General features: G+C 46.3%; 1 protein-coding gene across 1 annotated transcript; it reads right to left on the bottom strand.

Moving 5' to 3' along the window:
• Positions 1 to 1,228: 1,228 nt before the first annotated feature.
• Positions 1,229 to 25,105, bottom strand: LOC308677569 (cadherin-24-like; the record flags this gene model as incomplete). Its single annotated transcript, XM_081344096.1, has 11 exons — positions 1,229 to 1,941; positions 5,436 to 5,684; positions 7,085 to 7,199; positions 7,295 to 7,416; positions 8,916 to 9,052; positions 9,198 to 9,451; positions 12,198 to 12,388; positions 15,277 to 15,444; positions 16,981 to 17,100; positions 22,296 to 22,590; positions 24,887 to 25,105. 11 exons carry the CDS (start codon positions 25,103 to 25,105, stop codon positions 1,427 to 1,429), a joined length of 2,385 nt encoding a protein of 794 aa, XP_081200222.1. The 3' UTR covers positions 1,229 to 1,426.
• Between the last annotated feature and the right edge of the window lie 2,703 nt (positions 25,106 to 27,808).

Genomic DNA, 27,808 nt, shown 5'->3' with positions numbered 1-27,808 from the left:
GTCCACGTTTTTAGTCCTTCCACGGCGCCGCAAACTCCACCGATAGAATTTGAAGAGACCCGACGGTTCAGCCGGGCGCTTTGGTGCTGCGGTCAGGGCTTGGGAGATGCAGTTTGAATGAAAGGTCACGATCCATGCTGGCAAGACTGGATAGTATAGGATCCAGGAAGGTAGGGCATCTGGAACCAAGGGATTTTGGGGAGGGGGGAAGATGAATGCATAGAATATTTTAGATATTAGGAATTGGGGTAGGGGCGGGGGGGGGAAGGAAACGTAAGAAACACAGCACAAATCATGTCAAAATTAAAAGAGGGCCCTTGCAAAACGGGACAGGACGGGTTGGGAAAGGTAGTCGAGACGGGAAAGAATAGGATACGAGCGACGGAAAGGGGGAAGAGAAGACAAGGAAATGAGGATAAAGTGGACGGTGGACGGAGAGGGACGAGAACTCTGAATGAGATAGAAGAGAAAGAGAAGGAAATGAGAAGAGAGGAGAAGAGAAGAGAGGAGAAGAGGAAAGGAAAGGAAAGGAAAAGGAGAAAGGAAAGGAAAGGAAAGGAAAGGAAAGGAAAGGAAAGGAAAGGAAAGGAAAGGAAGATAGAAAAAGGAAAGGAAAGGAAGATAGAAAAAGGAAAGGAAGAAGATAGAAAAAGGAAAGGAAAGGAAGATAGGAAAAAGGAAAGGAAAGGAAGATAGAAAAGAGGAAAGGAAAAGAAGACAAGAAAGGAAAGGAAAGGAAGATAGAAAAAGGAAAGGAAGGTAGAAAAAGGAAAGGAAAGGAAGATAGAAAAAGGAAAGGAAAGGAAGATAGAAAAAATAAAAGGAAGATAGAAAAAGGAAAGGAAAGGAAGATAGAAAAAGGAAAGGAAGAGAGAAAAAAGGAAAGGAAAGGAAGATAGAAAAAGGAAAGGAAAGGAAGATAGAAAAAATGAAAGGAAGATAGAAAAAGGAAAGGAAAGGAAGATAGAAAAAATGAAAGGAAGATAGAAAAAGGAAAGGAAAGGAAGATAGAAAAAGGAAAGGAAAGGAAGATAGAAAAAAGGAAAGGAAGATAGAAAAAGGAAAGGAAAGGAAGATAGAAAAAAAAGGAAAAGACAAGAAAGGAAAGGAAAGGAAGATAGAAAAAAGGAAGGGAAAGAAAGATAGAAAAGAAGAAAGGAAAGGAAGACAGAGGAAAGGAAAGGAAAAACAGGATGTACAGACAAAAGAAACCGGACGAAAAACATCGGTCAGAGACGGAGACAGCAAAACGAGAGGAGGTCAACAGGAAGGATTTGGGAACCCAGGAGGTGATGGAACTTGTCATGGACAAATCCCAAACTGAGAACAAGGAAGCTGGTGGACGGAACAGAGAACAAGCAACCGAAAACAGAGGAAGGGGATCGAGGTCCACGCTTTTCCATGGAGGCATCAGGCCCAGGAGGGCTCAGGTTGGAGGAGGACCCTCTGGTGCACCGTACAGCTCGGCCAGCGTTCGGAAGAGGGGCCCCCATTCTTCCAGATACTCGTACCCGCCGCCATCGCTGTCCCCAGCACAGGAAGAGCCAGGGGAGCTGAGAGACCCGGCGGAGGAGCCCTGGCCTTCGTAGCCGTACACCTGGATGGAGTCGTACGGAGGCACGGAAGGATCGGCGTCCACCTCGCTCAAGCGGGCTGTCAGAAAACTGGCCACATCGTGGGGCTGAGGTGGTACCCGGGTGGACAGGGACGGTGGGAAGTGTGGACGGGGCAGGACGTCCCGCCGGAGGAGGCGCCGTTGCTGCGAGGGTGGAGGGGCGGCGTCCGGGTTCTGCAGGGCAGCCATGTCGAAGGCCTCGGTGTCTTCTTCGCCGCCGCCTTCGTCGTCGTAAGTGATGATGTTCTCACGGACGTCTTCTTCCTCGAAGGGCAGCAGCGCAGCCTGTTTCTGCCTCCGGAGGGCGACAAAGAGCAGCACCAGGGCTAGGTGCGAGCAGGAAGTTGGCACATTGGTGAAGCCGGATGGAGGAACAGGGGGAGAAGGCGAGATGTTAATTACAGATTATTGCAACCCATTGCGAACACCCTGCCTGTGGGTAATGGTAAGTGGGAATGGCCTTGGGAGCCAGGGAGAAGAAACGCAGGTGAGGGAACAATTGGATATAAGGTAATTGAGCCCATAGCTGTATAGTGGGCAGGACAGCTCAGAAGGCATCCTCCCTAATTTCTTGGGCTGTAAAGGTGACAGGGGAGAAACGTATTTTCAGACTTTCAAGATTAGGTTGTGAGGTAGACCCGATAGGAAGCACCGCCAGCCAAGTTAATTCTATTCTATTGTAAGGTTATATTAACAGAGGGCGGCGTGGTGGCTCAGCAGTTAAGACGCTGGGCTCATTGGCTGGAAAGGTTCAAGCCCGACCTCCACGCGACAGAGTGAGTTCCCGTCCTCACCTCAGCTCCTGCAAACCAGCAGCTCGAAAGCATACAGATGCAAGTAGATAAATAGGTACCACTTCGGTGAGAAGGTAACAGCGTGACATGTCATGCCATGCTAGCCACATGCTGGCCACAATAATGTCTTCGGAAAGTGCTGGCTCCATGGCCTTAAAATGGAGATCACCCTCTACAGTTGGCAACAACTTGCGGACTAAAATCCAGAAGTACTCTTTTATCTCTTTTACTGTGTTTCCCCGAAAATAAGACCCGGTCTTATATGCATTAGGGCAGTGATGGTGAACCTTTTAGAGACCAAGTGCCCAAAACTGGCCCCGCCCCCATGCCACCCACTGCCCTGCTCTGCTTCCTGTTCTGCCTACCCGCAGGGCCACCCACCACTTCCACAGCCCACCGCAGTTCGCCCAGGTGGCCCAGCAGCGCCATGGCAACTACATCCTCTGCCTGCGCCCTGTAGCATCAACTGTCCGCAACGGGGTGCGAGGGTGGAATCTTGTCCCCAATGCCTGGCTACCATGTCCTCGGCTGCGCGATTCCGTGCGGGCCACGCTCAGCAACTCTCCTCCGGGGGGGGCTGTTGATGAGGAGGGGGCCGTGGGGGGAGGCGGGGCTGAGGTGATGGCGTAGGTGCCCACAGAGAGGGCTCTGAGTGCCACCTCTGGCACGCGTGCCATAGGTTCGCCACCACTGCATTAGGGCTTATTTTAGGGGAAACATAGTATCAGGGTGATCAGCCCGGCTGGGCGCCCCACCCCCAGCATGCGCACAAGAGGTGGTGAGCACATGGGGCCCAACAGTGTCTAGCAGCAGCCACCACCCGCTGGCCCCTCGGCGCAGCGCAGGTAAGTCAAGAATGGAGCAGAGGTGGGGGGAAGCAGGTGATCCGGACGTACTGTGCAGCCACCTGGCTCACGGGAGGTTTGCAGGAGGCTCGCACAGCGGCACCGGAAGCAGGTGGAAGCAGAGGCACCAGACACCGGAAGCTCCTGCATGCTCACTGCCTCCTGTACTGACCATGCCCACCCACCCCCGGGGCATATTTTTGGGATAGGGCTTACGTTGGGTGCACCCTAAAAATTAGGCTAGGGGTTATTTTCTGGGTGGGTCTTATTTTTGGAGAAACACAGTACCTATATTAACAAAACATCGCAATCTGAAGGGACATTTCTCCCTCCCTTCCCCTTTACAGCCCGTGAAACTAGGGAGGGTCCTTCCTCAGATGCTTCGACTCAGCTGCCTCTTATCTACTGTTGCCAAGGTTGCAGCTGTTCCTCCTGTTTCCCAAGGTCGTTCGCGCATACCATTATACCCTACCGGAGAAACTCGGTACAACTAGCCAAACATTCCCCAAGGCTCAGTGACTTTTCTCCACACGGCCTGGGAATCACCACGCAGTGTTGATCCCCACCTTGTCTTGTAGAGAGACTTCGAGTGTCTCGTATTCCAGAGGTCCCCAACCTTTTGGGCACCAGGGACCGGTTCCGTGGAGAAAAGTTTTTCTGCGGACCGGAGGGTGCACGGTTATGTCTGCTGCCTGCATCCCGCGAATGAGGCTTTGCTTGTTTGTGCGGATCGGTTGCTGGCACACCGCGACCTGGTACTGGTCCACAGACCAGAGGTTGGGGACCCCTGTTGTACTCTACACGAGAAGTTCTCCAGAGTGATTACTAGAGACGTACTCAGGATAAGTAGTCTCAACAATTCCCCGGCTGAAATTCCTGTAACACAGGTAGTCCTTGACTTACAATCATTCGTTTACTGACAGCTCAACGTTGCCACGGCACTGAAAAAAGTGACTTGTGACTGGTTTTCCCACGACTGTTGTGGCATCCCCATGGTCACCTGATCAAAATTCAGGCACTTTTCAACTAGCATGTCGCTATGACAGTTGCACTCTCCTGGGGTCATGTGAGCAGTTTTTGTAACCTTCCCAGCTGCCTTCCGACAGGCAAAATCAACGGAGGAAGCAAGATTCATTTAACAACCTCATGATTCGCTGAAACAACTGCTGTGATTCGCCGAACAACTTTGGCAAAAAAAGGGCACCGTAAAATAGGGCACCACTCACTTAACAATTGTCTTGCATAGCAGTGGAACGTTTGGGCCCCATTGTGGCCGTAAGTCAAGGACCACCTGCACTGTTTTTCTTTGGTGGTGCAGGGGTTAGAATGCAGTACTGCAGGATACTTCTGCCAACTGCCGGCTGCCTGGAGTTTGGCAGTTCGATTCTCAGTGGCTCAAGGTGGACTCGGCCTTCCATCCTTCTGAGGTGGATAAAATGAGATTGTTGGGGGGGGGGCAACAGGCTGACTCTGTGAACCGCTTAGAGAAGGCTGTAAAGCCCTGTCAAACAGTATGTAAGTGTAAGTGTTATCGCTACTGCCCTTCCTTCCTTCCTTCCTTCCTTCCTTCCTTCCTTCCTTCCTTCCTTCCTTCCTTCCTTCCTTCCCTCCCTCCCTCCCAGTGGTTAGAATGCAGTATTGCAGGCTAATTCTGCCGACTGCCAGGAATTCGATCCTGACTGACTCAAGGTGGAATCAGCCTTCCATCCTTCCGAGGTTGGTAAAATGAGGAACCAGATTGTTGGGGGCAATAGGCTGACTGTAAACTACTCTGGGAGGACTGTACCACTGTGAAGCGGTATATAAGTCTAAATGCTATTGGTACTGCCCTTCCTCCCTCCCTCCCTCCCCTTCCTCCTTCTTTCCCATTTCCTTCCTGCCTTCCTTCCTTCCTTCCTTCCTTCCTTCCTTCCTTCCTTCCTTCCTTCCTAGTAGTTAGAATGCAGAATTGCAGGCTAATTCTGCCAACTGCCAGGAGTTCGATTCTCATCGGCTCAAGGTAGAACTCAGCCTTCCATCCTTCCGAGGTCGGTAAAATGAGGACCCAGATGGTAGGGAACAATAGGCTGACTCTGTAAACGGCTCTGAGAGGGCTGCAAAGCACTGTGAAGCACTATATAAATCTAAGGGCTATTGCTATTCTCTCAGCCACGCCATCAGCATGCGAAACTGAAATCTCACCAAGTAGGGTACCAACACAGGCCAGGATGGCGAGCAGAGCACCAGTGCTGAGGCCAGCAGGAGATCCCAGAGCCTCAGGACCACACGTCTGCATGGCCCCGTCTCGCTGACATCGGCAGATGCTGACCGTCAGAGTCGGGGATCCCGTGCGAGTCGGGGAACCGCCATCCACTAGTTCCAGGGGCACAAGCAGAAACCCGCCTTGGGGTGGCAGACGGGTAACCCGGAGCAACAAGGAGGCTGAATTGTCTGGAGACGGGAAGATTCAAAGGAGAAGAGTGAATTGAGGACCAATATATATCTGCCAACATATATACATATATAGGTTAAAGGTAAAGGTTCCCCCACACATGCGTGCTAGTCGTTTCCGATTCTAGGGGCCGGTGCTCATCTCCGTTTCAAAGCCGAAGAGCCAGCGCATGTCCGAGGACGTCTCCGTGGTCATGTGGCCGGCATGACTAGACGCCAAAGGCGTACGGAACGCTGTTACCTTCCCACCGGAGTGGTCCCTATTTTTCTACTTGCATTTTGACGTGCTTTCGAACTGCTAGGTTGGCAGAAGCTGGGACGAGTAACAGGCGCTCACTCTGTTACGCGGCACTCGGGATTCGACCCGCCAAACTGCCGACCTTCTGATCGACAAGCTCAGCGTCCTAACCCACTGAGCCACCGCGTCCCTATATACATATATACATATATATATGTTTCTACTATATATATGTATGTATGTATGTATGTATGTATGTATATGTATATGTATATACATATACATATACATATACATACATACATACATATATATAGTAGAAAAATAGGGACCACTACGGTGGGAAGGTAACAGCGTTCCGTGTACCTTTGGCGTCTAGTCATGCCGGCCACATGACCACGGAGACGTCCTCGGACAAGCGCTGGCTCTTTGGCTTTGAAACGGAGATGAGCACCAGCCCCTAGAGTCGGAAACGACTAGCACGCATGTGCGGGGGAACCTTTACCTTTACCTTTACCTATATTTCTAAAATGGTGGGTTCCTTGTAGGTAGTAATAACGTTGTAGATACGTACCACCATAACCAAAGGGTAATAATGTTGATTAATACAGGGTCTTTTTAAACAGTTTTGTATAGTTTTCTGCCTGGGGAATTCTGGGAGTTGAAGTCCAAACCTCTTAAAGTTGCTAAGATTCAGAAGCACTGCTAAACATGCTCGTGACATACTCTCGGAAATGTCTACTCTCTTTTTGTCAACAGTGCAAGTTCCTAGTCCATAAGGAACATGATAGCAGTGTTCCAATATTTGAGGGCCTGTCACAGAGAGGAAGGGATCAACCTATTCTCCAAAGCACCCGAAGGCCGGACAAGGAATGACAGATGGAAACGGATCCAGGAGAGATTCAACTTAGAAATAAGGTGAAATTTTTTGACCGTGAGAACAATCAACCAATGGAACAGAAGTTGCCTTCAGAGGTTGTGGGAGCTTCATCAAAAGAAACTGGACTGCCATCTGTCAGGAATGGTGTAGAGTCTCCTACTTGGGAGGGGTGGGGTGGGGTTGGACTAGATGACTTACAAGGTCCCTTCCAAGTCTGTTATTCTGATACTGAAAGGGAAGCAGACTCTATTCTGCATTTTCAGACAGGCGCGTGAGTCTCACCCTTGTTATCCCGCACAGTGATGTTTGGTTCTCTGATCCCAGGCGAGGAACGGATGATGATACGGCTCGTGTTACCGTCCTCGTCTCGGTCGACTGCTCGGATCAGCTGCACCAGCTGGCCAAAAAAAAGGCCAAAATTCTTCTCAGCCAGTGCCTTCCTCTCCCACCCACCCCCTGTCCCATCAGCGCCCCAGGGACCCCTCAACTTACTTGGCCCGGGACAGCATTATCACAGGCGAAAGGCTCGTAGCTCTGCTCCAGCTGGGGTGGGTTATCGTTAACGTCCAGGATTTGAACGGCCACACGGACTTGGGAACCTTGTGTGGGGCTGTCTGAGAGTAAGAGTCGGGGATAAGGAGCAGCGTGGAATCGCACAACCGGACATGCAGGGCAATCCAGTTGAAGAACGGGAAAGACAGATATGAGATGCAAATGGGGCAAGCGATTCAGCCATGCAAGAAAGCCATAAAAGGTCGCCCCCATGGGGAACGAATCAGATCCATGGTCCCCAATCCAGTGGGGTGAGGTTGGATCCCATTCATAAACACCCACCCACCCCAAAAGAACCCGTCATCGTACCACCAACAGAACCAGACAGGCGAAAATCACATCAAGAGGTTGAAAGACGTGGGCAGACGTGTAGAGTTAAAGGGACGGAAGAGAGCAACGGTGCACGATGAAGCCCATTTGTGCACGGGTGGGCAAACATAAATGTCCAACGTGACCAATAAGTGAGATCAGGCAGCCATAATAAAACCATCCAGCCAACACGGGCAATCAATCAATCAATCAATCACAGGGAAACACACACAGAAAGCGCAGCCCCGCTCCACAATGCCGGTTAATGGGGGTGGGGTGGGGAAATGCACATTCGACATGCAAGACGAAAACAGAGAGTAGACACCGTTCCAAGACAGCAGCAAACAGATACAGGGATGCAGGAAAAAAACGAGAAGGAAAAGAAGGGGAACAAAATTAGTAAACAATTGCCATTGCTTTGTCTATTCCAGGTAAGTCCTCGTTGTACGACCACGATCCATTGCTAAGCAAGACAGTTTTTCGGGCCCGATTTTACGACCTTCTTTGCCAGAACAGTTTAAGCAAATCACCGCAGTTATTAAGTGAATCGCGCGGTCATTAAAAGAATCCAACTTCCCTCGTTAACTTTGTCAGAGTTCAGCTGAGAAGGTCACAAATAGGGGGGGGGTCACTTGACCCCAGGACGCTGCAACTGTCATAAATCCATGCCGTTGCCAAGCACCTGGATTTGATCACGTGACTGTGGGAATGCTGTGACAGTCATAAGTCTGAGGATCGGTCATAAGTCCCTTTTTTCCCCATGCTGCAGTAACATCGAACAGTCGCTAAACAAATGGTTGTAACTTGAGAACAACCGGTAGTCCCTGACTTACAACTACCATTGAGCTCCAAATTGGTGTGAGTGAGACATTTGTTGTGAGTTTTGCCCCATTTGACGACTTTTCTTGCCACAGTTCTTAAGTCAACCCCTGCAGTTGTTAAATTAGTCGCACGGTTGTCAAATGAATCTGGTTTCCCTGTGGACTTTGTCAGAAGGTCTCAAAAAGGGATCGCGTGACCCCCAGGGCCCTGCAAATCATCATAAATACGAGTCAGTTGCCAAGCGTCCAAATGTAGATCACCAGTGCCATCACTCTGAATGCTCACGAAATGGACTGTTGTAAATTGAGGACTATCTGAATTCTGGACCGATGAATCCCAATATGAAAACTCTACGTTTGCAATGAAAAGCTTCCACTACCTTGGGACCCCCCCCACCCACCGTATCCACCCTGATTCCCTTGGCCCTTACCAAGTTCCGTTGCCAGTACGGTCATATTGTGCCAGGGCAAAACCTCTCGGTCAAGTGTCACCGAGGTCAGAATTGCGCCATCCTGTGGGTTGATGCTGAAATAGCGCTCTGGGTCCGTGTGCGGCAGGATGGAGTATCTAGAAGATGGAGGGTGGGCACCTGGGGTATCAGGTTGTCACGGCAACGAGGTATAAATGGAGTAACCGGAACTTCACACACAACCACAAAGACAACAAACACCGGCTCCCACCCTGCTGTTCCGTGGTTTCCCCCAGCTATTACCGGATGACACTGCTGGGGGTGTCAAGGTCCACCGCCGTGACTTTGCCCACCGGGATCCCCGGCGGGCCGTTCTCATAAACGGCCAGATGGTACTCGGGACGGGAGAAGACCGGGGGTTCATCCGCATCTTCTACTGTCACCCGGACGGTGGCCACGTCCTTGAAGGGGCCCTTCCGGATGTACTGAGGATCGATCTGCGTGTTGGTGGCTTCGACTCGGAAAGTGTAAGAGTGGCGGGATTCAAAATCCAGAGGCTGCTCGCCGATCCACACAAAGAGGAACGACGACGTGAGAAAAACTCAGGATTAGAAGCGAGCCAAAGCAGACGGCGTGGCGAGTTGGTGCAGGACGTACAAAGCGCCAAGAATTGTGGGTGAGGTCTCTAAGACACCATTTTGTCCAAAGAAGGAACACGAGAGACAGTTTGGTCTAGCCCAGGGGCAGGCAACCTTGGCTCTTTTATGACTCGTGGACTTCAACACCCAGAATTCCTGAGCCAGCATGGGGGAACTATGGCCCCTTCATGACCTGGGGACTTCAACTCCCAGAATTCCTGAGCCAGCCACGCTGAGGGAAAAGGGAGAGGTTTCCAAGCTGAGTCATGCTGGCTCAGGAATTCTGGGAGTTGAAGTCCACGAGTTGTAAAAGAGCCAAGGTTGCCTACCCCTGGGCTAGTTCATTGGCTTCCAACCTTTTCTATACCCCGGACCCCTGGAATGCTTCTGATATATTCGTGCACCCCTTACAAAAGTTCGAAATAACGGCAGCAAATTATGCACATACATTATAATTTTGAAAACCCAAGTTTTCGCACCCTCTGGAATACCCCCGGTTGGGAACCCCTGGTCTAGTAGTTAAAGCACCAAACTAGAAAGCAGGAGATGGTGAGTTCTAGTCCCACCTTAGGCATGAAAGCCGGTTAGGTGACTTTGGGCCAATCACCAGGAGACGGTGAGTTCTAGTCCCGCTTTAGGCATGAAAGCCGGTTAGGTGACTTTGGGCCAATCACCAGGAGACGGTGAGTTCTAGTCCTTCCTTAGGCACGAAAGCTGGTTAGGTGACTTTGGGCCAATCACCAGGAGACGGTGAGTTCTAGTCCCGCTTTAGGCATGAAAGCCGGTTAGGTGACTTTGGGCCAATCACCAGGAGACGGTGAGTTCTAGTCCCACTTTAGGCACGAAAGCTGGTTAGGTGACTTTGGGCCAATCACCAGGAGATGGTGAGTTCTAGTCCCGCTTTAGGCATGAAAGCCGGTTAGGTGACTTTGGGCCAATCACCAGGAGACGGTGAGTTCTAGTCCTTCCTTAGGCACGAAAGCTGGTTAGGTGACTTTGGGCCAATCACAAAGAGATGGTGAGTTCTAGTCCCGCCTTAGGCACGAAAGCCGGTTAGGTGACTTTGGGCCAATCACCAGGAGACGGTGAGTTCTAGTCCTTCCTTAGGCACGAAAGCTGGTTAGGTGACTTTGGGCCAATCACAAGGAGACGGTGAGTTCTAGTCCCGCCTTAGGCACGAAAGCCGGTTAGGTGACTTTGGGCCAATCACCAGGAGATGGTGAGTTCTAGTCCCGCCTTAGGCACGAAAGCCGATTAGGTGACTTTAGTCCAGTCACTTTCTCTCAGCCAACCCACCTCACAGGGTTGTTGTGAAAAGAGGAGGAGGAAAGTGTGATGGATATTTTCGCTGCCTTGAGTTATTTGTAAACATTCGGGCAGTCCTCGATTTAGGACCACAACTGAGTCCCAAATTTTGGTTGCTAAGCAGGTCAGTTAAGTGAATTTTGCCCCATTTTACGACCTTTCTTGCCACAGTGATTAAATGAATCACTGCAGTTGTTAAATTAGGAACACGGTTGTTAAGTGTATCAAGCTTGCTTGTCAGAAGGTCACAAAAGGGGAATTACATGACACCGGGATATTGTAACTGTCATAACTGTCATTTCCTGCCTATGCAGAGGTTTTGGACTAGATGACCTCCAAGGTCCCTTCCAATTTTATTATTATTATAAATAGGAGTCGGTTTCCAAGTGTCTGAATTTTGAACTTATGACCATGGGGATGCTGAAATTTGTGTAAAAAATTAGTCATAAGACCCTTTTATCAATGCCCTTGAATGGACACTAAAAATGATTGTAAACCTAGGACTATGTTTAATAAAGGCAGAAAATAAAGAAAACACAAAGAAAGGAGCAAAAAAATAAATAAATGGATAGAAGGAAAAAGAAAGAGAGATGGAAAGAGAAAGAAAAAAAGGAAAGAAAGAAAAAAGGAAAGGAAAGGAGGGAGAGAAGGAAAGAAGAAAGAAACAGAAAAAATGGAGAGAGGGATGGAGAGGAAATAAATAAATAAATAAATAGAGTGGAGAGAGGCAAGGAGGGAGGGAGAAGAAAGGAAGGAAAGAAGAAAGAAAGAAAGAAAGAAAGAAAGAAAGAAAGAAAGAAAGAAAGAAAGAAAGAAAAGGGAGGGAGGGAGAAGAAAGGAAGGAAAGAAGAAAGAAAGAAAAAGAAAGAAAGAAAGAAAGAAAGAAAGAAAGAAAGAAAGAAAGAAAGAAAGAAAGAAAGAAAGAAAGAAAGAAAGAAAGAGAAAATGGAGAGGTAAGGTGGGAGGGAGAAGAAAGAAAAAGAAAAAAGAGAAAGAGAAAGAAAGAAAAAGAAAGAAAGAAAGAATAGAATGGAGAGAGACAAGGTGGGACGGAGAAGAAAAAGAAATAAAATGGAGAGGTAAGGTGGGAGGGAGAAGAAAGAAAAAAGAAAAAAGAAAGAAAGAATAGAATGGAGAGAGATAAGGTGGGACGGAGAAGAAAAAGAAGAAAGAAAGAAAGAAAGAAAGAAAGAAAAGAAATAGAATGGCGAGAGGTAAAGAGGGAGGGAGAAGAAAGAAAGAAGAAGAAAGAGAAAGGAAGGAAGGAAGGAAGGAAGGATGGATAATGGCTCCCGCATCAAATCTCCAGGAATGAAGGGAGAGTGGAGACGTCCACATAATTCTGGGGTTCTTCACCCACCTTTTTCAACGTAATGATCCCATCCTGTCCCAACATGTCCGTGTGAATGGCAAAGGCCTCGACTCCATCTCCTCCATCCAGGATACTGTAGGCAAGCAGGGCGTTCTCCCCTTCGTCCGGGTCGTGTGCGCGCAGCCTCCCCACCGCAGACCCAGGAGTTGCTGTTTCCACCACAGAAAACTGGTAAGAACCTAGACAGAAACGGGGGGGGGGGGGGGTTGTGTGTGTGGAAGCACAAGCAGAACAACACTTCATTCTCAAGCTTTGGGAATTTGGCATCCTCCGGACGCGTTGGACTACAATTCCCATCCTACTCCAAGCCACGCTGCCAGACGTAAACCACACAGGAAGCACCACCCGACGAGCTACTTCTACACTCCTGCAAAGCTACCTTAACAGATTCCTGCAAGTCTAAAGGTACAAATCTACCGCTGCCTCTTTTAGAGACTGAGAAGCTAAAGGAGGTATTCCTTCTGAGTTTCTTCCTCTGCCCTTTATGCAGTTGTGGGCTAAGCTCTCTCTTATCTGGCCATTCTCTAGGTAGCTTTTCTCCCTCCCCTCCCTGTTTCCCAAGGTCTTCCTCACATACCGCAGGACAGTTCAAATTTACAGACTTACAACTGTTCATTTCGTCACCGTTCCAAGTCACAACGGCACCGTTAAAAGGACCGTTTTTCACACGACGGTTGCGGCATCCCCCACGGTCACACAATCAAAATTCGGACCCTTGGCAACCAACTCCTACTTATGACGGTCGCACCGTCCCGGGAATCAGGTCATCCGCTCTGGCGACCTTCTTACGAGCAAAATCGAAGGGGAAGGCGGATTCGCTTAACCACCGCGTTACCAACCTAAACACTGCGGCGGTTCACAACGATGGCAAGACAGGTCACAGAAAGAGACAAAATTCACTTGAGAAATGTTTCGCTTGGCGACACAATTTTTTTTGGGGGGGGAGAAGGTGTCTGTTGAGGACTACCGGTAATGACTTAAAATCATTTAAAAAAATAATTTAATTTTTGTCAGTCGCGTTTTGTTTTCTTTCTGTTTCTTTTGTGGTTGTATTCCACTGTTGAATAGAATAGAATAGAATAGAATAGAATAGAATAGAATAGAATAGAATAGAATAGAATAATATTAGAATAGAACAATATTGGAATAGAACAGAACAGAACAGAACAGAACAGAATAGAACAGGGGTGTCAAACTCCATTTCATTGAGCGCCGCATCAGCATTGCGGTTGCCCTCAGGGGGTCGGGTGGGTGTGGCCTGGGTGGGCGTGGCCTACTGGGTGGGCGTGGCCAGCTCTACATCGTTCCCATCAAGGGTGCCTATGGGGGCCTGGGCAGGAGTGGGACAGATCTGAGGGTCTCTGGCAGAAGGAGGGTCTCTGGGCCAGGGCCAAGGCAGTGGGGGCCGTTCCCTCACTGTTTCCAGGATGGCTTCGCGGGCCGCATGATACCACTTCACAGGCCGGATATGGCCCCCGGGGCTTGTGTTTGACATGTCTGGAATAGAACATTAGAATAGAATAGAATAGAATAGAATAGAATAGAATAGAATAGAATAGAATAGAATAGAATAGAATAGAATAGAATAGAATAGAATAGAATAATATTAGAATAGAACAATATTGGAATAGAACAGAACAGAACAGAACAGAACAGAACAGAATAGAATAGAACATTAGAATAGAATAGAATAGAATAGAATAGAATAGAATAGAATAGAATAGAATAATATTAGAATAGAACAATATTAGAATAGAATAGAATAGAATAGAATAGAACATTAGAATAGAATAGAATAGAATAGAATAGAATAGAATAGAATAGAATAGAATAGAACATTAGAATAGAATAGAATAGAATAGAATAGAATAGAATAGAATAGAATAGAATAGAATAGAATGGAATGGAATGGAATGGAATGGAATGGAATGGAATGGAATGGAATGGAATAGAATAGAATAGAATAGAAAATATGGAATAGAATAGAATAGAATAGAATAGAATAGAATAGAATAGAATAGAATAGAATAGAATAGAATAGAATAGAATAGAATAGAATAGAATAGAATAACAGAGTTGGAAGGGACCCTGGAGGTCATCTAGTTCAACCCCCTGCTCAGGCAGGAAACCCTATCCCGTTAGAGACAAACGGCTGTCCAATCTCTTCTTAAAAACTTCCAGTGTTGGAGCATTCACAGCTTCTGGTGGCAGGTGGTTCCACTGGTTAATTGTTCTGACTGACACCCCTCCCCCTGTTCTTTGTGGCAGCCCCTCGTACTTTAGCAACTCTACGATTGGAGCGAGTTCAGATCCATATCCTGCCTTCGTTGTCATCTGCCTTGCTACAAGGCTGGCTGACTTCCAGGGCATTGCTTGCTGGACATAATTATTCCAGATGTTGCACTACTTCCTCTCATCATTAGTTCCCACCTCTCTGGCCAATCTATTTCACGCCTCGTGAAGATGAACTTGTCAGGCAGCTGTTAAAATTGATGGATGGGTTGGCTGGCTGGCTGGCTGAAAATATTTATAGCCCCCTCCCTTCCCTCGCGCCCACCCCCTACCGCTTTCAAGACCATCCGGTGATGGGTTGCAACTCATAAGAAGTATTCCCGAGATGTAATCACCTATGAGAGACAGCCTGGTAACCCCGAGAGATGTCTGAGGGACAAGCAGACATCGTGGAGCCCGTGTCCCACATACAAGAAGGAAAAGCCAGGCGTTGAAAGGCAGACGAATGTCATGCTTGATATTCCTTGATGTCTGGAGAAAGGACGTTTACCCCCCCAAAAGCAGAAGCTTTTGAGCTTCCATGCGCAGCACATCCCTGAGATATGCATTCAAGGAGTCCTCGGTCCTTGCACACAAGGAGACACTAACTAGGCCAAGGCTAGGCAACCTTGGCTCTTTTAGGACTCGTGGACTTCAACTCCCAGCATTCCTGAGCTGACTTCTCATGTCCTGGGAGCCGATGTTTCCACATCTCCACTTCTCTGGGTGTACAAAGAGGGCCAAATCTCCTTCTCCACAACTCTGCCCCTCTTCTAAGTAGCTCTTTCTCACTTACTCTGTGGGAAGCGAGGAGGGTTATCGTTGACGTCACTGAGCGTGACCGTGACGGTGGTGCTTCCAGACAGTCCGCCGGTATGCCCACCCATGTCTTTGGCCTGCACCACGACGAGAAATTCCTGTTGAGTTTCACGGTCCATATTGGGAGTGGCCGTCCGAATCACACCTAACGTCACGGGGAGAGGGAAGGAAGGCGAGAATCAGAGAAGGGCAGAGAAGAATTGGCTGATGAATCGGGCAGGAAAGAAATTCGAGTTTCGGAGTCCCACCCACCCATGATGGAGAAATTGCAGAGAAGGCAACCTGCAACGTGGCTGAGCACATCAAATACACATCAGTTGTAGGGGGAGAACATGGTGGCCGAGCCAAAACGTCCAATGGTCTCTAGGCTCAGGTGATGAGTTAGATGGATGGATGGGTGGAGAGATGGATGGGAAGAATGGGCAGATGGATGAATGGAGAGATGGATGGATGGGAAGAACACATGGAAAGTTGGATGGATGGAACAATTGATGGATGAAAAGATGGAAGGATGGAGGTATGGAATGGATGGAAATATGGATGGATGGAAGGCTGGATAGATGGGAAGAATGAATAGGTGGATAGGTGGATGGATGGATGGATGGATGGATGGATGGGAAGAAGAGAGGGAAAGATGGATGGATGAAAAAATGGATGGATGGATGAAAGAATGGAGGGAGGGAGGGATGGGTGGATGAATGGAGGGAGGGAATGAATGGAAATATGGATGGAAGGATGGATAGATGGGAAAAATGAATAGATAGATGGATGGATGGATGGATGGATGGATGGAACAGACAGAAAGATGGGTGGAAAAATGGAGGGAGGGAGGGAGGGAGGGAGGGAGGGAGGGAGGGGAAGATAGATGGAAAGATGAATGGATGGAAGAACAGATGGATGGGAGAATGAAAGGATGGATGGATGGGAAGAACAGATAGAGGGACGGATGGAAGGATGGATAGATGGGAAGAAGGAATAGATGGATAGATGGATGGATAGATGGATGGGAAGAACAGACAGAAAGATGGATGGAAGAATGGATGGATGGAAGAATGAAAGGATGGATGGAAAACTGATTGAATAAAATTAGCTGTAGATGGACGAATGTTCAGAGAAGGAACTTCTCCTTCTACTACATCAACAGCCCCAGCAGAGAAGAAAGGGAGGTACCTTCACCCTCAATGGTGGCATCTAGCCAGCAACCCACAGGAGCTCGACTAAGGTCTTTGTCTTAAAAGCATTTTTCAAGATCAGGAGAGGTGAACCCAGAGCTAAGAAAGTGAAGAGAGCCATCCCTCCCTCCCAGTTGGCTTTGAGGGCCAACTGGGCTATCTTCTAATCTAAAGCAGGGGTGTTCAAACGTGGCCCATTGATGACTTGTGGACTTCAACTCCCAGAATTCCTCAGCCAGGCACATGTGCCTGGCTGAGGAATTCTGGGAGTTGAAGTCCACAAGTCATCAAAGGGCCAGGTTTGAAGACCCCTGTTCTAAACACATGGCCGGCTCCTTAACCTCTGTGAAGTTCAGAGCATCTGTTGTCCCACCAGGCCATCCCCCCCAACTACCGGTTGTTCCCCTGGATGCCTGCTTTTTCTTCTCCCCTACAGCGTGTGAGGGGGTGTGACACTTGTACCCCTTGCATTCCTCCCCAAAAGCTATCGCCCCCTCCCCATCGTGTACCCGTCTGGGGGTCGACGGAGAAGAACGGCAAGCCTTCGAGTACCGTATAGACCAGCTTGGCGCTGTTCCCGTAGGTCGGATCATCCGCGTCGTGGGCCGTCACCTGGATCACGGACGTACCTGCGGGAACGGAGTGGGAGAAGGGGGGAAAAAAGGGGGGGCTGGTTGTGTGAAGGGCAGGAGGCAGGCAGGCGTGCATCTGAAGAGAGGAGAGGCAAGGATTGTTCAGAGCAAGCTCATGATCTGCCTAAGACTCAGCCTGAAATAGGACGGTTCTTAGCAGGTTGTGTGGACTAGACCATGGAGTTATCAGAACATAACAGAATAACAGAGTTGGGAGGGACCTTGGAGGTCTTCTAGTCCAGCCCCCTGCTCAAGCAGGACACCCTCTACCATTTTCAGACAAGTGGCTGCCCAGTTTCTTAAAAACCTCCAGTGATCAGGCACCCGCCACTTCTGGTGGCCAGCTGTTCCACTGGTTAAATGTCCTCACTGTTGGGAAATTTCTCCTTAATTCCAGGTTGCTTCTCTCCTTGATTAGTTTCCATCCGTTGCTTCTTGTCTTGTTTAGTCCTTCTTTGCTCTAGACCGGCAATAGCCAAATCCTGCAAGCCTTCTTGATATGTTTTAGTCTCCAGGTTCTTAGTTAAAGACAGTTAAAGGACTTAATTATTCTGTCAGGAAATTCCTCCTTAGTTCTAGGTTGCTTCTCTCCTTGATTAGTTTACATCAGGGCTCTTCAAACTTGGCCCTATTGTGACTTGTGGACTTCAACTTTCAGAATTCCTCAGCCAGTGTGCCTGGCTAAGGAATTCTGGGAGTTGAAGTCCACAAGTCATAAAAGGGCCAAGTTTGAAGACCCCTGGTTTACATCTGTTGCTTCTTGTCCTGCCCTCAGGTGCTTCGGAGAATAGCTTGACTCCCTCTTCTTTGGGGCAGCCCCTGAGATATTGGAACACTGCTATCATGTCACCCCTCGTCCTTCTCTTCGTTAAACTAGACATACCCAATTCCTGCAACTGTCCTTCGTATGTTTTAGCCTCCAGCCCCCTGATCATCTTTGTTGCTCTTCTCTGCGCTCTTTCCAGAGTCTCAACATCTTTTCTTATATCCCGGCGGCCAAAACTGGACGCAGCATTCCAAGTGTGGTGTGACACACTTAGAATACGCAGTCGCTTATGGCAATTCAGCAGAAAATCCAGCCGCCCTATCATATCAGAGTAGAAAAGGAATGTTGGAAAGAGACCTCGGAGGTCATCTAGTCCGACCCTTTCCAGGCAGGAATCCCCAGCAACCCCTTAGCAAAGTCAAGAGCAAATGTTTGCATTTGGCTGCCTTTTGAAGGCTGAAGAAGAAAATAGCGTTAAAACAAACAAGCCAACAAAAAAAAAACCCTCTGGGAAAGCCAAAGTTTTAAAAATCCTCTCTTAAGTCCTTTACCTCCGTTAGGGATGACCGATTTATTTTCCTTTTTCGCAACCTGCGGCCAGCCTTGCTCTGTTTATTTCTAGGGAGCAGCTGAGTTCTTTAAAAAATAAAACACCTGGTCCGCCCAAAGGCCTACAGCCGAAAAAACGGTTTGGAAAAGCGTTCCCATAGCAACATAGATCAAACCCTCCAGAAACATTCAAACAGGCACAATCTCAATTTAAAACAAGCTGGGAACGGTTAGATCTGCGAAACAGAAGGCCTGGGGAGGGAGTTGGGGGGGGGGACGTTCCCAACTCAATGCAATTGTCCAGTTTGCCAAACAAATGTAAAACACATTTATTGTAGATCAACTTTAAGATCAGTGGACTTCAATTCCCAGAATTCCCCAGCCAGCATGCTGGGCAATAAGTCACTTTTTTTTCAGGGCTGTTGTAACTTTGAATGGTCGCTAAATGAACTGTTCTGACCCAAGGACTACCTAGTTTCGCCCATTTGTGGACAAGGCCACCTGCAACTCTACTGTGTGAGCCACAGGACCACAGGACCAAAGCCACGTCTGAACCAATGTAATAAGCTTAGGGGTTTAGGTTAGTGGTAGGGACCCAATGGGGGTGTTTGTTACTGGAGGTGGTTGACCAATTAAAAAGTAATCCCACCTTCCACCTCTTAGAATGGACTAGACTAGACTAGACTAGACTAGAATAAAATATATAGACTAGACTAGACTAGACTAAAGGGACGCGGTGGCTCAGTGGGTTAGGACGCTGAGCTTGTCGATCAGAAGGTCGGCAGTTTGGCGGGTCGAATCCCGAGTGCCACGTAACAGAGTGAGCGCCTGTTACTCGTCCCAGCTTCTGCCAACCTAGCAGTTCAAAAGCACATAAAATTGCAAGTAGAAAAATAGGGACCGCTACGGTGGGAAGGTAACAGCGTTCCGTGCGCCTTTGGTGTCTAGTCATGCCGGCCACATGACCACGGAGATGTCCTCGGACAAGCGCTGGCTCTTCGGCTTCGAAACGGAGATGAGCACCGGCCCCTAGAGTCGGAAACGACTAGCATGCATGTGCGGGGGAACCTTTACCTTTACCTCTAGACTAGACTAGACTAGACTAGACTAGACTAGAATAGACTAGAATAGACTAGACTAGAATAGAATAGAATAGAATAGAATAGAATAGAATAGAATAATAAAATATAGACTAGACTAGACTAGACTAGAATAATAAAATATAGACTAGACTAGACTAGACTAGACTAGACTAGACTGGAATGGAATGGAATGGAATGGAATGGAATGGAATAATGATAATAGGAGAGGAGAGGAGAGGAGAGGAGAGGATGACAGAAGAGGAGAAAATGATAATAGAAGAATAGACTACACTAGATTAGACTAGAATAATAAAATATAGACTAGACTAGACTAGACTAAACTAGACTGGACTAGAATAGAACAATAAAACATAATAGAATAGAATAGAATAGAATAGAATAGAATAGAATAGAATAGAATAGAATAGAATAGAATAGAATAGAATAGAATAGAATAGAATAGAATAGAATAGAAGTTGGAAGGGACCCTGGAGGTCATCTAGTCCAGCCCCCTGCTCAAGCAGCAGAACCTCCCTCCCAATCCCCCCCACACTTTGGACCGAGTGTCCAGCTCCCTCCTTTCCCATCTGGTGTTAATGCTTTTATTTGTTAATGATTTAATCCACTGTGTCTCTGTGATGGTTTGATTTGAATGCTTTTTAATACTTTAATGTTTTTTATGCTGCAGGCCGTCCAGAGTCGTTGGATACAAGACCAGTGGCAAATAAATGTCATAAAGAAATAAACAAATAAATAAAAAGGGCTATTTACTGAGATCAGGTTTTCCTCTGATTAAGCCTTTTCTTATTCCCCAAGTTAGGAACTTTAAGATGAGTGGACTTCTACTCCCAGAATTCTCCAGCCAAATTGCTGACTCGAGAATTCTGGGGGTTGAAGTCCACAGATGCTGGCTGGTGAATTCTGGGAGTTGAAATCCACACATGCTGGCTGGGGAATTCTGGGAGTTGAAATCCACACATGCTGGCTGGGGAATTCTGGGAGTTGAAATCCACACATGCTGGCTGGGGAATTCTGGGCATTGAAATCCACACATGCTGGCTGGGGAATTCTGGGAGTTGAAGTTCAATTCGCCAAGTTTGAAAAATAATGGACTAAGCCAACATTTTGGGCTGTTAAGAATCCTTGTGTATTCCTCAATTATAATTCAGGAAGGAAACCCACTTGGGCTCAATAATATCGTAATGTTGACAGATAATGTCAACACACCTCATTTTAAATTGGCTTTTTTAATTAGGTCTCATTTCACACAATGTATTTAAGGCACCAAGCTGGGTGCCAAAGCATACCTTGAACAAGAAATCATGCAACTGGCTTGGTTGGCCCCCACATTTTAGCCAGAAAAATACACAATAGAGGTATGTGTTTTACAGCATAATCATTTACTGCCCATTTGAAGTTGCAATAACACTGAAAAAAGTGACTTTATGCATCATTTTTCACACTTATGACCCCTGCAGCATCCCTCTAGTCACATGATCAAAATTCAGACGCCTGGCAACCGGTTCATAGTTATGACGGGTGCAGCATACCAGTGTCACGTGATCCCTTTTTCGGCTTTCTGGCAAGCAAAGTAAATGGGGAAGCCAGATTCACTTAACAACCGTGTTACTAAACGGCTGCCCTGATTCACTTAACAACTGTGGCAAGGAAGGTCGTAAAGTGGGACAAAACTTACTGAACAAACGTCTCACTTAGTAACAGAACTTTTAGGTTTTAGGCCTGCCTGTAAAAAGACTCGGAAGGGACACAATTTGGGCTTAAAACGTCCGTTTTTGGTACATTCCACGAGTTGGGACTTTACCTCTCCTGGAAGTTGCGTGAACGTTGTTAATTTTTTTTAGGGGAAAAAATGGCCCATCGTCAGAAAGAATAAGAACAACAGGGCCAGAAACAAAATACAAGTAGTCCTCAAACTTACATCCATTCATTTAGTGACCGTTCGAAGTTGCAGCGGCGCTGAAAAAAATGAGTTAGGAAAGTTGTTCGCACTTACGACAGGGCAGCCTGCAGCCGTGGTCACAGGGTCAAAATTTGGACGCTTGGCAACTGGTTCCTATTTACGACCTTTTCTGTCGTTAAGCAAGACAGCTCAGTGAATTTTTCCACATGGTGCGACCTTTCTTGCCGCAGGGGTTAAGTCAATTAAATTAAATTAAACTTTGATATTTTTTTTGTTGATTAGATAGGCTTGTTGTTATAGAAAAGGCTAGTATATAGTATTTTGTCAAAGTAAAAAAAATGAGGTTGTAAAGTTATTACCTTCTACTGTGCCAGGATTAGAAATCAATTCCTTTTTTTTTTCCCTTTTTCCCTTTCTATCCCACATTCTCTTTTTCTTTCCCCTAGTTTTCCATTAGAGGTAGTCCTTGACTTACGACCACATTGGAACCCAAAATTTCTCTTGCTAAGTGAGAAAACGGTGACGTGAGTTTTGGCCCTCTTTTACGACCTCTTCTTGCCACAGTTGTTAAGGGAATCGCTGCCGTGGTTAAATTGGGAACACGGTCGTTAAGCGAATCGAGATTTCCACACACACACCCCTTGACTTTGCTGGTCAGGAAGTCACAAAAGGGGAAATCACGTGACCCCAGGACACGGCGACCGTCATAAATATGAGTCGGTTGCCAAGGTCTGAATTTTGAATGTCACCCTCTCCAGTTTTCCACTGGGAAAAAAAAAAATTAGAGGTCCCTTCCTGTTGCGTGGTCAGGAGGAGCAGGAACTCCACGGATCATCTGGAGATGTTCTCCTCACTTTTCCGGCAACCGACTCACCGACATTGCTCATCTCCGGCACGGTGGCATGATAAGGGCCCTGGAGGAAGACGGGTGGATTGTCATTAATGTCCTGGACTTTGATAATAAACTCCGAGGGTGGCTCCAGAGGCCGGTTGGAGGCCCGATCCACCGCTTGAGCCAGCAACGTATACTGGGCCTTCTCCTCTCGATCCAACGTCTTGGTGACATGGATGTTGCCTGTCTTCTCATCGATGACGAAGACCGTGCCTGCCCCTTCTCCGGTCAAGACATACTTGATACGGCCTTCCCCACGATCCACATCCGTGTGCAACTGCCAAAGAGAAGGAAGACATACAAGGAAGGACGTTGGCCAACGGGATCTGTCAGGGTTGAAGAGTAAGATCAGGTGGGCCAATCTTCTTGAGATGAATGTAGAATGATAGCATTGGAAGGGACCTTGGAGGTCTTCTAGTCCAACTCCCTGCTCAAGCGGGAGGCCCTACACCACTTCAGACAAATGGTTGTCCAATCTCTTCTTGGAAACCTCCAGTGATGGAGCACCCACAACTTCTGGTGGCAAGCAGTTCCACTGGTTAACTGTTCTCACCGTTAGGACATTTGTCCTTAGTTCTAGCTTGGATCTCCAGTCCTCCCAAGCTGTGGACTTCCTATGACTTGAAGAACTGCAAGTTGCAATGGACCACCTACCAGAAGACCACCCAGATCCGAGGATTCCGGGTAGAAGAACCAATTGGTCTTCCAGAGAGGTAGAATCAAGATCACGCGAAGTGTTAGTACCACTTCCTAATACCCGGGTAAGACCGCAGTTGGGAAGGTCTATGGAGATTTTCAGAGCTCACGAAGCTTCTTGCATGAGAAGCAAAACCTCTTCAAGGAGAAAAAAAAGAAAGTCCAATTGCCTCCTGGGAAAAAAAGCACCTTTGGGACCGCACATGGAATATTGCATCCGTGTTTGGTCACATGATAAAATAAAAGACGTTGAGCCTCTGGAAAGAGCACAGAGAAGAGCAACAAAGGTGATTAGGGGGCTGGAGGCTGAAACGTACGAAGAATGGTTGCAGGAATTGGGGATGTCTAGTTGAATGAAGAGAAGGGCCAGAGGTGACATGATAGCAGTGTTTCAATATTTGAGGGGCTGCCCCAAAGAAGATGGGGTCAACTTATTGTCCAAAGCGCCCGAAGGCAGGACAAGAAGCAACGGATGGAAACTCATCAAGGAGAGAAGCAACCTGGAATCAAGGAGAAATTTCCTGATAGCAAGAACAATAAATCAATGGAACAACTTGCCTTCAGAAGCTTTTGTAGAAAGAGACAGGACAGTCTTAATACTGCCTATTACATTTTTTCTGCATTCAGCATCCAATTAGTGGAATGTTTATTGATTCTGATCTGGCCTTTGGTCGAAGACAGAATTTTAAATATTTCCTCCCCCCCCCTTCTTTCTGGTCAATTCCAGGAAGATCACACATCACGATGAGAAGTTTGGGAAAGTTTGCATTAATTTCTAAAATGCCAGATCTGGCTGTGGGAGAACTGACCAGGGAGAACTTTAGAGAAGAAAAGGCCACGAATGAAGAATCTCCAAAAAGAAGAAAAGGGAATCAAACTATATATATATATCCAAGATGAAGTAGAGAGACCACATTGGAAACTGATCATGGAGAGAAGCAACCTGGAATTAAGAAGAAACTTCCTGACAGCGAGGACAATCAACCAGTGGAACAGCTGGCCACCAGAGGTTGTGGGTGCTTCATCACTGGAGGCTTTTAAGAAGAGACTAGACAATCACCTGTTTGAGATGGTGTAGGTTCTCCTGCTTGAGCAAGGGGCTGGACTAGAAGACCTCCAGGGTCCCTTCCAGCTCTATTCTATTCTATTCTATTCTATTCTATTCTATTCTATTCTATTCTATTCTATTCTATTCTATTCTATTCTATTCTATTCTATTATTATTACATTACATTACATTTCTATTCTATTCTATTCTAAATTCCATTCTATTCTATATTTAATTATTCTATTCTATTCTATATTCCATTCTATTTCTTATTCTATTCTATTCTATTCTATTCTATTCTATTCTATTCTATTCTATTCTATTCTATTCTATTCTATTCTATTCTATTCTATTCTATTCTATTATTCTATTCTATTCTATTCTATTCTATTCTATTCTATTCTATTCTATTCTATTCTATTCTATTCTATTCTATTCTATTCTATTCTATTCTAAATTTCTATTCTATTCTATTCCATTCCATTCCGTATTTTATTCTTCTATTCTATTCTATTCTATTCTATTCTATTCTATTCTATTCTATTCTATTCTATTCTATTCTATTCTATTCTATTCTATTCTATTCTATTCTATTCTTATTACATTACATTACATTACATTACATTTCTATTCTATTCTATTCTAAATTCCATTCTATTTCTTATTCTATTCTATTCTATTTCTTATTCTATTCTATTCTAGATTTCATTGGAAGGCTAATTAAGGAAAGTCCTTCATTAAACTCTGCTACCATGGATATCCATGGGGCTAGTATGCAGGATTCTCCTCAACGTAAGATCCCTTCTGAGAAATTTCCTTCAGGGCTCACCCTTCCAATGAGGACAGGTTCTGGACCAGAATATTCCTCAATGACGAAGAACTGGTTCCACACCCAGCTGCGACGAGTCCTGAAGAGCGGTCTCTCCCAACGTTGAGAGAGGTTTCCACGGAAGGACCCGGCCTTGGCTCCTTGGCTGGGGGGCACGAGGCGGCCTGCGCAACCACACCCTCCCAGCCAAGCGAGGAGAAACTGCAGGAAGCTGATCATGGCTTGTCCCCCCCAGGTTCAGTCACCTCGCGACAAGACGCTCAGCTCTTCTGCATGGCCCATAGAGATCGGCTACCCCATCTGGGTGGATCTGGACACAAGGAAGAGGATTGGAGCTTAAACAGGCCTTCCCAGCCATGGTGATCAACCACAGGATCTTCGAACGAACCCACCAGCAGAACATCTGGGCACCTTTGGGTTCCATGTTTCCAGCTCTACATGTCTTTTGGTCAGATTATTTGAAGGACCATCTTTCATGGATGACATCTAACATCTGACCCACCAGAGCAAGGAAGCCGAGGATGTTATGGGTCCTCTTTCCTAAGGAAGTCCCTCCAGTGCAAGGGTCTCCAAACTCGGCACCTTTAAGACTTGCGTCCCAAAGGTGCTTTTTCGCTTCTCCTCCAGGAAGCTTCTTCAACTCTGAGCTGAAGAAGCTTCTTGGATGAGAAGCGAAACATCTTCAAAGAAAAAAAGAAAGTCCAGTTGCCTCGTGAAAAGGCATCTTTGGAACTACTACGACCTGGATGACTGAGAATCTCCATAGGCATTTAAGACTTGGGGACTTCAACTCCCAGAATCCCTCAGGCTGGGGAATTCTGGGAGTTGAAGTCCACAAGCCTTAAAGTTGCCAGGTTTGGAGAACCCCGGGCCTAGTGGGACCAAGGAGAAGGGACGTCTCTGTGGTGGCTCTCTCCCTGTGGGACACTAACCTTGCAGAAATAGGACCGGCCGCCATCTTGAAACTCTTTCGAAAGGCCCCAAAGACCTGGGTTTGCCAATCGGCCTGGGGACCCCCAAGTGATGCAGTGCCTGTCAAACTGTTGGTTTGATACTTGTCACCGGCAGGGTGGGGAGTGGGAATTTATTGAGTTTCGTACTGGAGTCCCCCTGAGTATGTTGGGCAGCCACGCAAATTATCTAGGGCAAACAAACATCTGCACTGCAAATGGACGAAACAATCGGGGTCTCTTAAAAAGCATCTTTGGATTCTGTGGTTAGCATGAACCACAGATCACATCCCAGCAGTGAGCGTGTCTCTAGCCGCATATGTGTCCCTACTCAACGCCTGAACTCCTCTCCTTCTGCAAGCGTGGGGCGCAGCTGCTTCTTCTGAAATGAAGTGCCCTGATGTGGTAATTTCCAGCCATACTGATTCCCCAAAAGTTGGCTCTCCTCTAGCCAGATGGAGCCCTTAACATTTTCATTGTGTTTCTTTACCAACGTATGACTCAGGGCAAGGTCGCTGCTTTCTCCGAAAGAGAGATCCTTTGAGTCTGGACTGGCATCTCCCTATGGCCAGCAATAGAAAAAATAGGAGATAGATAGATAGATAGATAGATAGATAGATAGATAGATAGATAGATAGATAGATAGATAGATAGACAGACAGACAGACAGACAGACAGAGACAGACAGACAGACAGACAGACAGGATGAATGGATAAATGGATGGATGGATGGATGGATGGATAGAGAGATGATTGATAGAAATGATGGATGGCTGGCTGGCTGAAGATCTATCAATCATCTATCTATTATCTATCTATCATCTATCTATTTTCATCCATTCTCTCTGTCTCTTTATCTCATAGATAGATAGATAGATAGATGATAGATAGATAGATAGATAGATAGATAGATAGATGATAGATAGATAGATAGATAGATGATAGATAGATAGATAGATAGATGATAGATAGATAGATAGATAGATAGATAGATAGATAGATAGATGATAGATAGATAGATAGATAGATAGATAGATAGATAGATAGACAGACAGACAGACAGACAGACAGACAGGATGAATGGATAAATGGAGAGAGAGATGATTGATAGAAATAATAATAATAATAATAATAATAATAATAATAATAATAATAATAATAATAATAATAATAATAATAATAATTTAATTTTTATACTGCCCTTCTCCCGAAGGACTCAGGGCGGTGTACAGGGCAATACAATAAAATACAATATATAAAAATTAAAAGAAATATTAAATACAGTAGCCCAATTAAATAGATGGCTGGCTGGCTGAAGATCTATCAATCATCTATTATCTATCTATCATCTATGTATCTATTTTCATCCATTCTCTCTGTCTCTTTATCTCAGATAGATAGATAGATAGATAGATAGATAGATAGATAGATAGATAGATAGATAGATAGATAGATAGATAGATAGACAGACAGACAGTCAGACAGACAGACAGACAGACAGGATGGATGGATGGATGGATGGATGGATGGATGGATGGATGGATGGATGGATGGAGAGAGAGATGATTGATAGAAATGATGGATGGATGGATGGATGAAAATCTATCTATCATCTATCTATTTTCATCCATTCTCTCTGTCTCTTTATCTGATAGATAGATAGATAGATAGATAGATAGATAGATAGATAGATAGATAGATAGATAGATAGATAGATAGATAGATAGACAGACAGACAAGATGAATGGATAAATGGATGGATGGATGGAGAAAGAGATGATTGATAGAAATGATGGATGGATGGTTGAAGATCTATCAATCATCTGTCTATTATCTATCTATCATCTATGTATCTATTTTCATCCATTCTCTCTGTCTCTTTATCTTAGATAGATAGATAGATAGATAGATAGATAGATAGATAGATAGATAGATAGATAGATAGACAGACAGACAGATAGATAGATAGATA

Source organism: Vipera berus, assembly GCF_964194415.1.
Source record: "Vipera berus genome assembly, chromosome: Z".
NCBI classification, from domain to species: Eukaryota; Metazoa; Chordata; class Lepidosauria; order Squamata; family Viperidae; genus Vipera; species Vipera berus.
Note: the sequence above shows the minus strand (reverse complement) of the source record. Positions and strands in the feature narration are given on the sequence as shown.